Here is a 15,873-nt window from a genome sequence, read left to right as displayed (position 1 = left end):
ATGACAGAGTTTTTTTTTTTAATTTAATTTGTCAAAAACATGACTTCTCATAAGCGGCCACTATCTTTTTTTCTTTGTTTTTGTTTTCTAGAATTAGTTATTTAATAAATTACAATTATGAATCCCCTTTAATTTTTACCACTTCTATGGCTGGATCTCTCTTTAAAATGAGACCATAAGCGATTTTTTATGTTTAGAAGATTCCTTTACTCATACCACTGCCTAGAACAAATAACAAATAAAAAAAACAAAAGCGCGCGAAACTGAATTTAACCTCCGACCTCCGTCCGCCATTGATTTTTCTATTTCAGGTGCGGACTGTTGTTAAAAGTGTTATTTGTGTTTTATTTGGATTCATAAGTTTAACTGAGTGAGTAATTTACTTCAAAATATATGATCTGGCGATTTATTCATGTTAAGACAAATTCGAAGTAAGAACTATTTTAGTTTGTTGGTAAATTGTTTAAAGTAATTCTATATTCTTGTCTTTTTTTAATCTATTTCAATTCTGTACGCTAAATATGTATTAATTATCACTCTTTTTGTATTGGCTATTCACGCTTACTCGCAATATGTCAACTTATCAAATTAATGAAACATACCGCGCTTATAGAGACTAATTGGAAAGACCTAAACGTCGTAAACGCCTGGAATTTCATAGTGCTTACGTTTTGTGTAAAGTTTTAAAAATATATGTCCTTTTTGCTTAATAATAATAAAACGTTTTAACTAATTACGTCGGTCGCAGCCGAAGGACTTATAAAAAACCGAAAGTACTTTAAAAGTGAATTTATTTTAATTCACAAACTTATTTTACAAATATTAATACTAATTTAATTAGACTACCTCATGTGTTGAGGTTGTAACACAGAATGCCCTCAGAACCAATTATTATAAAATAATATTAATACTTTTCTTAATTCTAAAAGACACATAAATTATAAAGAAAGATTGGTGTGGTGGTTGCTGGTACCGGGCCGTCGTCGGTGGTCTCGGCGAACGCGATGTCCTAATTTACCTCCATACATATATTCGCATACATAACAAACTTCAATTGATCAGTAAAACAACAATTAATTTTATTTACTTGACTATTGAATGCTATTATAGTTAACTAGTTTAGGTTTCGCCCGCACGTTCAATTTCGTTTTGGGAGCGTTCAAGTATTACGTAACGCAATTTTTGAAGATTTTCGACCCCCCTCCTCCTCTTGGAACGCACCGTAACGTTTTTCTGTACTCCCCCTCCCACTCTTTTTACCCTTTTTTACTCTCTCATTTTTACCCTAAAGTCGCAAAAAAGTGTGTTACCCCGTGAAATATAAACAAAATGGTTTGCCAACTTGCGAGAACAAATCAAAAATGACTACCATACTAATACAATCAAGGGATTCCCCGTAAAACGTAAATGAAAAGGGTTGCCAATTTTGGAGTTTTAATTCCCTAATTTTTATTTAAAAAAAAACAATGTTACGGAACGTTTTGTAAGAAAGACCCCCTCCGCCCCTGTAACGCATCGTAACGTTTTACGAGCCCTCCCCCCAAACTGCGTTACGTATTACTTGAACGCTCCCTTTGTGGTTGGTTATTATATGTTAGGCAAAACAAGTAGTCTATGTCGTTTCATGGAGTTCAAGTTTGATTCATACTAAATTTCATCAAATTCGGTTCAATGGTTTGGTCGTGAAAGAGGTCGTGGTCGACAGACAGACAGACAAAGTCACTTTCACATTTACAATATTAGTATTGATTATTAGCGCCGCTCCATACGCGTTAACCCTGAAGGCAATGCCAACTTGACGTCAGATGAACAGACTGCAGTTCAGTTCAATCGAACAAATTGATGTAGTTGAATGAAGCAGATCATTATTGACTAGAGTTCTACAGTACCTGTTTTTTTTTAAAAGAGTTCTGTCATTTTTGCGTTAATGAAAGATCAATTGACAGAGGGCATCCCTGTTCAGGTAGTACATCCCGAGCATGGATGCACAGAGAGGGATTCTTCACCGCAGTCGCTAATGGTACCCTCCTAGGGTAAAGAAACCAAATTCCACGCAACCATCATGTTTGGGGGGGGGGGTAGGTATCGGGCCTCCGGAACTTACGCCGATTTTAAGTGAGAGAGTGGTACTTCCCCGAGCATGCTGGCCCATTCGGCTGCAACCGAAATGATTGCAATGTGGCACTACTAATGATGTTTAAAAATAATTTAAGGACCTTGTAAAGGGGACTAGCATTTCAATACGGCTGTAGAATTAGTACGATTTATAACAATTCACGGATTATTGACAAAGATCAAGCGACATCTTAACCGATGATTGCGGGTTCAAACCCAGGCAAGCACCGCTGTTTCATGTGCTTAATTTGTCTATAATTCATCTCGTGCTCAGCGGTGAAGGAAAACATCGTGAGGTTGTTGATATGCATATTTCAGAGAGACGCACAGACACACAGACACACACAGACACAGATAGAGAGAGAGAGAGAGACGCGCAGACACACACACACAGACACAGATAGAGAGAGAGAGAGAGAGAGAGAGACGCACAGACACACACACACACACACACACACACAGATAGAGAGAGAGAGAGACACGCACAGACATAGACACACACACACACAGAGAGAGAGAGAGAGAGAGAGAGACGCACAGACACAGACACACAAACACACACACTGTGTGCTTAGGTCTATGAAATTACGCAACGGATTTTGATGCAGCTGTTTTAATAGATAGAGTGATTCGAGAGAAAGGTTTTTGTATATAACACGTGGATAATATTATAGTAAAGAAATTAGAAGTTTCTCATGTGATGTTGTAAATAAACAAATTCTGTAGTATATTAGTATCAGTATTGCACCCGTGCGAAGCCGGGCCGGATCGCTAGTACATTTATATCATTGATTTACTAATGCAATAATTTTGAATTAGTTATTTCATTAGTCAATAGTTTTTTATCGTGTATAATGTAATTGAATATTGTACTCGTTAATGTGTTAATTAGAAATGCTTGATGCGTTCAAAGGTTTAATTTGAAAATAACTTTATTTTTGATAACTCGTTGAGGACACTATGACTTATTTGATTCTGTTATGTAAGTTTTTTTTTAATGTTTTAAGATGAAAGATATTTGTCGTTTGCCTTTATATTTAAACAGATATATAAAAAAAAGTAACTTCCATTGTTTTAAAATGATGTAGCTACTAGTTTTATTTACACGTGGAATTAACAATTGATAGATATGTATATAACTACATGTAATGAAGTATGCGATTTATATGATGATTGTGATGATGATACAGCTCTAAATATGTGTATTGTCTGTTAGATCTTATAAACTGCGATTTTGTGGCGATTTTTGTCTATAAAAAAAATCAAAATAAACTTTATTCAAGTAGGCTTTTTTTTTTGAGTCGAGATGGCCCAGTGGTTAAAACGCGTACATCTTAACTGATAATTGCGGGTTCAAACCCAGGCAAGCACCGCTGTTTCATGTGCTTAATTTGTCTTTATAATTCATCTCGTGCTCTGCGGTGAAGGAAAACATCGTGAGGAAAACTGCATGTGACAAATTTCATAGAAATTCTGCCATATGTGTATTCCACCAACCCGCCCTGGAACAGCGTGGTGGAATATGTTCCAAACCTTCTCCTCAAAGGGAGAGGAGGCCTTTAGCCCAGCAGTGGGAATTTACAGGGTGTTGTTGTTGTTGTTGTTGTAAGTAAGCTTCTACAAGCACTTTTGAATCGTCATTTAACAATTAAGTGAAGCTACCACCGGTTTAGAAAGTAGATTCTACCCGGATGAACCGGCAAGAAACTCAGTAGTTACTCTTTTTCAACATTTAAAAAATCAAATTAGTTAAACGCAATATATGTATGTAATGTATCCTGCCTGAGAGTCATCAGGTATTAACTCCAAGCTTATTTATCATCTACAAAATCATGCCTTTTTTACCAATGTATTTTTTATAAAAGATTTGAATTTACGAAACGGCAAAGTTAAAAATGTCTGCGGAATTTTATCACTCAAGGATAATGTTTATATGTATAACCAGTAGTGGCCCGCAGCTTGGCTCGCGTTTTAGAGTTTTGGTTGTCATGTTTTAAGCAAAAAAAAGTATGTCCTTTATGTATATATAACGGCACTGGAGGACCATTATCACCTTTGTCACTTAATATAGGATTTATATCCCTATCCCATCTAGCGACACTGCACGTCAAACGTTTCACTAGAGCAAGCTTAATTCACCCTCGTCCAATAATCAAAACTTTACAATTTAATTCAACATAGTCAAATAGATAGCGCTGTATTTGGCGGCGCCGTCATATATTCGGGGATAAAATAAGGGATCATAGTAGTATATTTCAGTACAATCAGTCGAAAGTCTAAGAAGATTTAGACAAACTTTCATTCCTTATTTTATCCCCTTAGGGAAGGAATTTTTGAAAGTCCTTTCTTAGCGTGATACGTCATAACTTAGCGGATCCCTGCATGCCAAATTTCAGCCCGATCCATCCAGTGGTTTGGGCTTGGCGTTGATGGAGTCGAGATGGCCCAGTAGTTAGAACGCATGCATCTTAACTGATGATTGTGGGTTCAAACCCAGGCAAGCACCGCTGATTCATGTGCTTAATTTGTCTTTATAATTCATCTCGTGCTCAGCGGTGAAGGCAAACATCATGAGTAAACCTGCATGTGACAAATTTCATAGAAATTCTGCCACATGTGTATTCCACCAACCAGCATTGGAACAGCGTGGTGGAATATGTTCCAACCTTCTCCTCAAAGGGAGAGGAGGCCTTTAGCCCAGCAGTGGGAATTTACAGGCTGTTGTTGTTGTTGATTGATCACTATGTCAGTCCGTCAGTCACCTTTGAGATATATACTCGTATATTTAGATACATGCATATTACAGTAGAGAAAAGCCGATAATTTCAACTTTACTATTGGATACATATGTGGCAAATTTTCTTCCGACACGTTATGATATTCTCTATAAGTGGAGGGGAACACTCAAATGAATTTTGTATATTTTTGAAGATGTAGGATCTTGGTAGGATTATTAAAACAAATTTAATACTAAAAATAATATTTTTTTCCAGGTCTTGCGAATGCTGTTTTCTCATCAATACCACCCAGTAATGAACGATTAGAATCATACATTCATTCAATTAAGAGAAGTATAGATCTGAAAGAAAATAAAAAAGAAAATCTTTCTTCTCTTAAAGATTTAAATGATAGCTACCAAGATCAGATTCAAGATGGCTTTCGTAAAAGAGATAAAGAAAGAAGAATATTCGATTGGATCAATAATATAATTACAACTAATGATTCAGATAAAACACTTGATAGAGCAAAGGAACTGAAAAATGAAGATACCGCTGATGTAACGACGAATTTCCGTGATATAGAACGCAATTTAACAGTTACTCTCACAAAACTAAGTCACGTTTTGACTCAAATACTAAACATAGTCAAATACACAAGGCAGGGTCATTTCAAAAGTCTGAATCATGTTATAAAATCATCTATTTATAATAAAAATCGTTACAAAAGAGAACTCAATGAAACAGTCGAAAATGATAATGATAATTTAAATAAAACAAATGATGTCGAGAAAGGGAAAGATGTCGAGGAAAATAAGGAGTTAGAAAAGGATGGAAGACGAACGATGCAAGGCAACCCATTTGTAAGCAATGAAGTCAAAGAGAGACTGTTACATTACATCAACGAAGGTTTTGATGAGATTAAAAATAGAATTGAATCACTTCGACAATTAAAGAATATGTTTTCAAATAACGTCAATTATAAAATCGGTTATATAGTAGCTAATCTTGATAGTTTAGATGCTAATATGAGAAAACTGAATGAGCATTTGAATGTCAATCAGCGTATTTTGAACGATACAAAGATTCTAAGTCTGTACGACACAGTGAAGTCATCTACGACAGCTGTCAGGAATTTAATGGACGTGCTTAAGAAATACCTTGATTCAAATGTCAATTAAAGTGTACCCAATGTTTTGTATTTCATTGATTTTTCTATGGTATAAAAATATGTATAAAATTTTCATCCCCAACTTGTTGTCGGAAAATTGACAACAGCGCGATTTTTAAGACATTTTCTGCCTCACACACGCTGATATGGCCCAGTGGTTAGAACGCGTGCATCTTAACCGATGATTGAGGGTTCAAACCCAGGCAAGCACCACTATATATATGTGCTTAATTTGTCTTTATAATTCATCTCGTACTCGGCGGTGAAGGAAAACATCGTGAGGAAACTGAAAATTCGAAATTCTGCCACATGTACATTCCACCAACCCGCATTGGAACAGCGTGGTGGAATATGTTCCAAACCCTCTCCTTAATGGAAGAGGAGGCCTTATCTCAGCAGTGGGAAATAGGCTGTTACTTTACTTTACTTTACTGCCTCACATAACCACTCTGTGGAAGATTTCGTCGGCGGTTTTTCCGAACCGATACGACTTGGGTACCTTCAAGATAAGAGCGTAGATTGCCTCATTCATATCAGCGTTGAATTGAGGTTATATATGATACTCATACTGAGTACATCTTGCAAGAACTCGTTTCATATTAAAAAAAAATTACCTGTTGCCTGTAAAGTCGGTATACGGGCGAAAGTTTTACGTGACAACGACTTTGAGTGGTAAAATAATTCTAATTGTCTGTCTCTCTCGCTCTTAGGCGGGGTAACCATGCCCGAGTGGAAGGGACGCGTGCCTCTCACTCGCTCTCATCGTGAGCGCATAACGTGAGCGGAGCGTAACGCAGTTTCTTGAAGTGTCACCCGGCAAACCAATTTATAAGACGTTGTCACGTCAAAATGTCTTACAATTATTCCAAAAGTATTCTAGTACAGGTTACATTAAACGATTTCGCTGATTACGCCACGCCCCATGCATGGTCCCTATTTGTGACTTAATGAATGATCTCATTGCGCATAAAGAAATTTGGCAACTCTTTTCTTAGTCGTACCGCCCAAAAATTGAACTATCTACCAGCACACCAGCTATCTACCATGGGTATACCCTCCCTTTATAGCTTGAGTGCCTTCAATCGAGGTATTTCGAGACAATATTTCTCGAGAAAACGTCGAAGAGAACCGGAACAAACTTGTGTCTGAAATTGAGTCTTCGTTAAACGAAGTCTCGAAATGGGGCCGGCGAAATTTAGTCCATTTCAACCCCAAAAAGACGCAAGTTTGCGCGTTAACCGCTAAAAAAAACACCATTTGTCGTATCTCCACGATTTGAGAACATCTCGATAGCCGCTACATCGGCCCATCGCCTAAAACTTTACAAGGCGCAAATTCGGCCTCACATGGAGTACTGCTCTCACCTCTGGGCGGGTGCTCCCCAGTACCAGCTCCTTCCATTTGACCGCATCCAACGTAGAGCGGCTCGAGTTATCGACGATCAAGCCCTTTCCGATCTCCTTGATCCTTTAGCTTTGCGTAGAGATATTGGATCACTCTGCATCTTCTACCAAATTTTTCACGGGGAACCTTCAAGAAAAGAGCCTACTCCTTTCTCAAAGGCCGGAAACGCACCTGCACCTCCTAGTGTTGCAGATGTCCATGGGCGGTGGTAGTCACTTTCCATCAGGTGAGCCACCTGCTCGTTTGCCAACTATTCCATAAATAAAAAAAAGGTGTGGAAATGCATCTCGGTCGGCATGGCGAGGGCAACTAGTGCAGCTCATTTTTACTGACTGTATTAGTCGTCTTCTTCTCTTCATATCCACTTAACATCAGGTGGAGTGGATTACCCAGCAAATATAATTTTTTTTTTATATTTCTCAATATAAATACTATCTCTTGAATGCTACGTTCCCAGTACGACCCTGGTATGAAATAGTGTATGTAATACTGCCATATTGATTTAAACCCAACTCAGCTAGTTCAGATATTGAAAGGACATTTGACAAAAGACAAATGGCTCGTTCACATAATTTATGAGTTTGTGTTTGGCCGTAAATGACTATTATTTAATGTTAGCTTAACATTTTAAATATGATATGATATGAAATAATAATTTAGTTACATAAACAACAACAACAACAGCCTGTAAATTCCCACTGCTGGGCTAAAGGCCTCCTCTCCCTTTGAGGAGAAGGTTTGGAACATATTCCACCACGCTGTTCCAATGCGGGTTGGTGAATACACATGTGGCAGAATTTCTATGAAATTAGACACATGCAGGATTCCTCACGATGTTTTCCTTCACCGCCGAGCACGAGATGAATTATAAACACAAATTAAGCACATATATAGTGGCGCTTGCCTGGGTTTGAACCCGCAATCATCGGTTAAGATGCACGCGTTCTAACCACATAGTCCATCTCGACTAGGCTGTTGTTGTTGTTGTATAGCCAGGCCAACTGCTAGTATGCAGAAGTCATTCCATGATGCCTTCGAAGGGACAAAATAGCTACTGATGGTTTTTTGTTAGGTAGCTGTAAAGGTGTTTTTCATGTTGTTGTGCAAATATTTATATAGCTATCGGCCATCTGGTGGTAAGTCGTCACCACCACCCAAAGACAATGGCGCTTTAAGAAATATTAAACACGTCTAACATCACCAATGTGCCAACAACCTTAGGAACTAAAATATTATATTCCCAGTAACTGTTGCCACACTATGCTTGAAGGATGGAATACAACTATGTTAAATTAAAAGACATTTAAACGTATAAAAACTATTTATTACATCAGTCTATAACAATTCAGCTCACGCTTGTCACATTATCGCTTATGATAAAACAGTGTATAAAAAACTAAAGTTATTACATAAATCCTCCTTACCATAACGTTTGACCATAGACTAACTTTGATTTTTTTTCAGTTTCATTGAGTTGATATACTTATGTAAATCCGACTTTGTTCTAGTTAAAATAGTTGGTTATTTACTTAATACTATCTGATTAAAAAAGTCAGTGACGGATTTACAAATCTGCCACTAGTAGGCTATTCAATTTTTGCCGCCCCTACTTGTTTTGCAACATTTATGATTTGTGTTCTATTGTCCTCATTACATAAGTTTTTCCCGTTATTAGTATCGTTATAAACTAGGCGATATTTCTGTCAGTTACTAGATTATTTTTCCAACCCGCTATGTAGTGACGAGTTATTAGGGACGTAATGTGTATACATATAATTTTTAGTTTTTTTTATTTTTGTAAGATAATAACAATTTTGGGCTAAATCTGCCGCCCTAGGCTCAAGCCTACTTAGCCTATTAGTAAATCCGCCACTGAAAAAAGTATTAACAAGTATTAAATCACAATCAAAGAAGTCTATGGCCATAAAAAATAGCATTTAAAAGACATGAAAATTCGATTCCAAATTTAAAAAATTAAAAAGTCATCAAATTCTAACGCCTTTTATAATTCTTATCTTAAATATAACCTTAAAAAATTGCCTCTCTACAACAGTCAAAATTAAAACTAAACTTCAACTTTTGTACTACTTAAATAATGATTTCATAGATATATGAAAGTGAAAACAGATAATAAATGTTAAAAAAATACTAAAAACATTGGTCCCATTATCAAATATGTCACTGGATAACATTTGGCGCGAAAAGTTGCTTTTCAGATTTGACATTAGACGTCAAAGTAAATGTTGCAACATTATAAATTATAGGTATATATTTTTGAAATTATAATCTATTATTCGTTTGAGATTTCCTTAGCGGTTGAATTATGGATTCTAGAACGACGTTCGCTGCATTAGCTTTGCTGCATCTATAAAGAAAAAAATACATTTGTTTACAAAAATAAACTTATTTATAACATTACAGTAATCCAATGCGTTAGTTAAGTTGATTACCAAAACATTATTGTAATAATTCATCAGTTTAAATATAAATTTAACAATATTAATCAATTTATAAAATTCCATTACAAATTTAAAAAAATATCAATAATAAGATACTTTTAAAAGCTTTAATAGCGCAACGGTTAACGGACTTAGCTATGTAAAAACAAGCGATAACGGGGTCTAATAAGCCCCGTAACGGTAATATGATAGTTTCCATACGAGGTCTTAAACGCCCCGTATCACGGGAATTGGAGTTTTGGGATTTGCCCCGCTGCCCAATGCCTCATTTCAAAATGTTTTCCTTCACCGTCAAGTTGAATTATAAACCCAAATTAAGCAACATCTTCAGTAGTTATTAATTGTAATCCGTAATCATCGGTTAAGGATCATGTTCCAACACCTGGGCCATTTCCTACTTTCGGGCCCTACTTTAGGGTCTAAGACGAGGTGATCTCGGCTGTACTTTATGGTCCATGACGATTTATCTTACCTTGGAAACATTTCTGAGCAGTTAAGCTCCGTCCAGCCGGTCAGCACTTCGTAGAGCATGGTATCCAGAGCACGATCGGTTGGCAGCTCGCCGGTGAGCATGCGTAGAGCTAGCCTGGAATAAAAATATTCGAAATTTAAAGAATCTTACAACCACCGACTATTTTTGACAGTTGAAATATTTTTTATAAAGGTGTTGCCACATTTTCGCTTACGAGGTGTAAGTCACTAATTTAATTTTAAAGAAAGTAAGGAACTACTTGTAATTGTGCGGCCAGACTTTTTCTATGGAGGTTTGCTGAGAAAAGTATCAGTGATCCGTTCAAAGATCTTGTCCCGTAAAATGTAATATGTGAAGAATAGATAAGATGTAGAACGTATAGCGCATTCATTGTTTAAGAAATCCTTAATGTGACGAAAATTTCTTGCTAAAATTTGATGAAGATTATTGTATTTATATTGTGATAGACAACTTCGGAGCCAAAAATGGATACCAAAGTAACCAGAGTACTTTGTTTATTGATTTCTGTGAGTGATAATTGAATCGCGAGTAAGCCAATGTAACTACAGGCACAAGGGCGTATTGGCGATGTATGATTGGTTATTATTTCTTACAGCAACAATATCTATGGGCAGTGGCGATCTCTCACTGTCATTTCACAATGGGCCATTTTGGTTTTAACGATCTCCGTGGTCGAGAAATGAGAATGTGGTGTTGTCAAATCCATAATAATATTAAAAATGTCAAACTCTGTCTGTCTACTGCTTATACTGCTGCGGCCAAACCGCTGAACCGAATTTGATGAAATTTGCTATGAAGCTTACACGAACTCCAAGAAAGGATATAGCAACCTATTTTTGCCTGACACATGACAACTATGACCCTAAAACGCGAACAAATCTGCGGGCGACTACTAGTATTTACATATTTATTTAAAAAAAATAACTGTACATCAAATACGTACCCATTAATCCGAGCCATAGTTCCATACGGAGGACTTAACTTCGCTGTGGCGACGAGATTTTTACAATACAACAACCAAACGCAATCCAGATCAGTGTAAACCCCGTTATTGTTACTGGCAGCACTGTAGCTGTCATTTCTATTGAATGACGTTTGTAGGTGATTCAGCGCGTGAGTGTTGGCATCAATGTTTCGTGATATTTGATTCTGTATGTTGGCATTCAACGATTCCCTGTTCGAAAGTTGATTTAAAACGATTCTGTAAAAAAAAAAGAAATAAATCAAAATCGCCTTATTCGATTTTGTTACATCGATACTAATGTAAAGCTACATTGTGTTTGTTTGTGTATAATTAACTCTGTAAGCAATGATCTGATTTAAAAAAAATCGTCTAATCGTCGTTAGAAAGCTGAATTATTGGTTATTGCAATTATTGGATACAAATAATATAATTATCATTACACAGTATAAAACAAAGTCGCTCACCGCTGTTTGTCTCTATGTTAGCTTAGATCTTTGATACGCAACGGATTTAGATGCGGTTTTTTTTAATAGATAGAGTGATTTGAGAAGAAGGTTTTTGTATATAATACATGGACAATATAGTCAATAAACACTGATAATTTTAAAAGTTTCTGATGTGATGTCATAAATAAACAAAATCTGTAGTATATTTTTTATCAGTATTGAAAACGTACAGAACCGGGCAAAAAAACGTTTAGTGCGTGCTAAAAGCGTGTTTTTAGTTATTTAAACTATTATTCTATGTAATGATGAGGAACATTAAAACACAAACATAAAACTAAGTATGTCTGTGTGTATGGTATAGTTATGTAAAATTATTGAAAGATATGATTAAACGCTTAACTTATCGAGAAAATTATAGAAGATCAAGTTAACTTACTTTGTATTCTTGAATGCTCTGCCCAAGTGTATGGCTGCGCGCGCGGTGCTCATCCCTATTTCCAATACGTTTTCTAGAAGGTTCTTTCCAATGTCGAGATCATCATTGTCGAGACGATTTTGTCGTTTCCTGAAAAATCAAAATCATAATATATTTTATTCAAGTAAACTTTTATAAGCACTTTTGAATCGTCATTCAACGAAATGAAGTAAAGCTACCACCGGTTCGGAAATTAAACACTTATAGTACGACAAAACTTAGATGTAGCATTGGTAAAATTCGTAAAACCGATCACATTCGAATTGAGTACGCTATCCCAAATTATCAATATTTTTAGAACCAGAAGTAGGAAGTTGGTTAACCTCTAAAACAATTATCTTTAATTTAAAATAACAATCAATCTACCACAATAGAAAAACATTTAGTCTACAACACAAGTAACCATCAATAATCACATTACACCGTAATAATTATATTTGCGATCTCAATCTGTCAACTACGTATCTCCCGCCTTTTTTTTTTTTAAAGGGAAGTTGTATGACTTGACGCAGGTGTTGCTTGTTTATTCCAACAATATTTATTTCTTATGTGAATACGATCTTTACACAAACGTAATAACTTGTAATATCATGTGACCGAATATATTCGTCAATTCGACGCGTCGCTTTACACGCACTCGCTGTCTCGGGTCGAACTGACGCGGGAATCTATAGCGACGAATAGCGTCGAATGGCGCGATAGGGAGCTGTTTCTATTGGTTGTGTGAATCGGCAGTAATCAGTTTTATTGACTTTGCCGATGCTACATCTGTTGTGTCGTACTATAATTTGCAAATCAAATCCAAGTGTATTTTGCAAGAAATCAAAGGAAGTATTTGGCAAGCGTTTGCGAGGCATTAGTAATGTTATTTATATCGATGGCCTAGTTCAGATTTGTAATTAATACAATTAATAAAAAGTACAAAGACGATTCAAAAATTTCAGACAGTTAGGAAGCGTTCAAGTATTACGTAACGCAATTTTTAAAGATTTTTGAAGATAGGTGGCCCATTTGCCTGTTCACTCCCAAATTTAATAATTAATGGGGTTTATGACATGAATTACAACGATAATTAATCATAAGAAATGCTAACTGATGACTGCGGGTTACAACCCACGCGAGCACCACTGAATATTCATGTGCTTAATTTGTCTTTATTTTATCTCGTGCTCGGCGGTGAAGGAAAACATCGTGAGGAAACCTGCACGTCTAATTTCATAGATATTCTGGCACACGTGTACTCCACCAACGTGCCACCAACCTTGGGAACTAAGATGTTATGTCAATGTGCCTGTAGTTACACTGGCTCACTCACCCTTCAAACCTCACAACAATACAGAGTACTGTTATTTGGTTGGTGGCACATTGACGATGTAAGGAATAGTTAATATCTCTTACAGGGTCATTGTCTATGGGTAATAGACCACTTACCATCAGGTGGCCCATACGCTCGTCCGCCAACCTATACCATAAAAAAAGCACTCCACGAAGCATTGGAACAACGTGGTGGAAGAGTTGCAAGTCTTCTCCTAAAAAAGAGAGGCCTTACCTTAGCCCAGCAGTGGGAAATTTACAGGCTGTTGTTGTTGTTGTGTTACATATATTTAAATCATATATAACCCATAACTCACCCGAAAATGGCCGAGTTGTCGTACTGATGGAAGATCTCGTTGCGTTTCGTTTCGACTTTACTGGGCTCCATGAAAAGTGCATTGAAAGCGAAGACGTCAGGGTCTTTCAACATTTTGTATCGAGCTGACTCCTTGAACAATACAAATTCATTTAGAAAACAGTTAAATAGTATATATTTTTGTATGCAATAGGTTTGGACGAGCATATGGCCCTGATGCGATAGAGTCGAGATGGCCCAGTGGTTAGAACGCGTGCATCTTAACCGATGATTGCGGGTTCAAACCCAGGCAGTCACCGCTGATTCACGTGCTTAATTTATCTTTATAATTCATCTCGTGCTCAGCGGTGAAGGAAAACATCGTGAGGAAACCTGCATGTGACAAATTTCATAGAAATTCTGCCACAAGTGTATTCCACCAACCCGTATTGGAACAGCGTGGTGGAATATGTTCCAAACCTTCTCCTTAAACGGAGAGGTGGCCTTTAGCCCAGCAGTGGGAATTTACAGGCTGTTGTTGTATGGCCCTGATGGTAAGTGATCACAACCGCCCATATACATTGGCTTGATATGAAGATGCTATGTCCCTTGTGCCTGTAGTTTAGTTGCACACTCACTCACCCTTTCACCCCTCACGAGATTAAACGGTTGGTTGTCACGTGTGAGGCAAATAAAGTAGCCTGTGTCCTTTCTTTGATTTCAAGTTTTCTTCATGCCAAATTTCATCAAATTCGGTTCAGTTCGGTCGTGAAAGAGTGACAGTTAAACAGACAAGAGTTACTATCACATTCCGAACCGGTGTTACATTTTTGCGTATCAATATATGAATGAAGATTTTTGTCTTTATTTAATAATAATAATATGTATGAGACAACATCACATACATCACTCTGATCCCAATGTAAGTAGCTAAAGCATTTGTGTTGTGGAAGATCAGAAGTAACGACAGTACCACAAACATCCAGACCCAAGACAACATAGAAAACTAAGGATAATCTACACTCGACCGGGAATCGAACCCGGGATTTCGGAATGGCGTACCCATGAAAACGCGTGTACACACCACTCGACCACGGAGGTCGTCGTCTTTGACTTTGACTACGGAAGTCACAGTCGATAAATAACCAGCTCACCTGTGACTCCCACGCCATTAGTTGTATGTTATGAAGCAACATCACGTCCAGTGTAAGAATTCCGAAGGAGAGCAAATTAGTACTGTTGCTCAATATGACTTTCCTGCTTTGATTCGACAAAGTGAAATTCTCTCCCAAATATATATCTTTTAGTTTGCTCATTATAATTGTGACGTTACCCTCGATGAGGCTTTCGTTGAGAGCTTTCAGCAACTGTCCGAACTCGTTACCAGTTTTCGGTCTATCCGAAGTCTTGTCCTCAAAATCCGGATCGGTCGTGATCCAATCGTGTAACTCCTGCACTTTCTCGATAAGATAACTGGTCATTGTGTTGCTCTGCATGTAATCATCGTAGAGATTCTCATCGTTGTAATACTCTTCGTAATTATATTCGGCTTTCTTCAGACCAGCGATGTAATTGTCCGACAGTTTCGTTTCCGAATTGTCTATGAAAACGTCCGGAAGCGTTGGTTTAAATTCTGGTACATGGACAAATTCTTGGGGCAACTTAGCTTGGTCTTTCTTCTCGATCTTCTTCTCGGGATGATGGAGGGATGTATCATGGATGGGATGTAGCTGCGGTTTAGTTATGAGATTGTCATCCGGTTTCTTTTTATCCCGATTTGCGACTATGTTCTTGAATATGGAGAGTTTTTCCAGGATGGGGAATTGGATTTCGTTGTCTACTTCTTGGGATGTCGAAACTTCAGATTCCGTTGTTGTCGGTCGCCGTTCGGGGTGAAGATTTGCGTATATTGGTTCCTAAAATAAAAAAATAAATATATTTAATTGACAGATAGACAGACTATTAAATAGGTCATCTGATAGTATGTGGACACCACTTGACTTAGACATTGTTAGTGGAA

General features: G+C 37.1%; 2 protein-coding genes across 2 annotated transcripts in view; one reads left to right on the top strand and one right to left on the bottom strand.

Moving 5' to 3' along the window:
* The first annotated feature begins 3,045 nt into the window (after window positions 1-3,045).
* LOC124542312 (asparagine-rich protein-like) lies at window positions 3,046-6,024 on the top strand. The gene is made up of 2 exons (XM_047120278.1): window positions 3,046-3,097; window positions 5,109-6,024. The coding sequence occupies exons 1-2, from the start codon at window positions 3,076-3,078 to the stop codon at window positions 6,011-6,013; spliced, it is 927 nt and encodes a 308-aa protein (XP_046976234.1). The 5' UTR covers window positions 3,046-3,075; the 3' UTR covers window positions 6,014-6,024.
* A 3,222-nt stretch (window positions 6,025-9,246) lies between these two features.
* The window catches only part of LOC124542285, a 30,627-nt gene continuing 24,000 nt past the window's right edge, over window positions 9,247-15,873 (bottom strand). The window contains exons 4-9 of the mRNA XM_047120248.1: window positions 15,008-15,769; window positions 13,876-14,006; window positions 12,206-12,334; window positions 11,303-11,560; window positions 10,339-10,452; window positions 9,247-9,772 (exon numbers count right to left, since the gene is read on the bottom strand). Of these exons, the coding sequence (XP_046976204.1) occupies window positions 9,688-9,772; window positions 10,339-10,452; window positions 11,303-11,560; window positions 12,206-12,334; window positions 13,876-14,006; window positions 15,008-15,769 (1,479 nt within the window). The 3' untranslated portion in view covers window positions 9,247-9,687. The remainder of the gene's footprint in view (window positions 9,773-10,338; window positions 10,453-11,302; window positions 11,561-12,205; window positions 12,335-13,875; window positions 14,007-15,007; window positions 15,770-15,873) is intronic.

Source organism: Vanessa cardui, chromosome 30 (assembly GCF_905220365.1).
Source record: "Vanessa cardui chromosome 30, ilVanCard2.1, whole genome shotgun sequence".
Lineage (NCBI taxonomy): Eukaryota > Metazoa > Arthropoda > Insecta > Lepidoptera > Nymphalidae > Vanessa > Vanessa cardui.
The sequence above is the reverse complement of the archived record's forward strand: the minus strand, read 5'-3'. Positions and strand labels throughout refer to the sequence as shown.

Coding starts and splice junctions, on each gene's coding strand:
- LOC124542312 (XM_047120278.1), top strand. CDS start 3,076: ATGACTTATTTGATTCTGTTAT. Junction 3,098..5,108: donor GACTTATTTGATTCTGTTAT/GTAAGTTTTTTT, acceptor ATTTTTTTCCAG/GTCTTGCGAATGCTGTTTTC.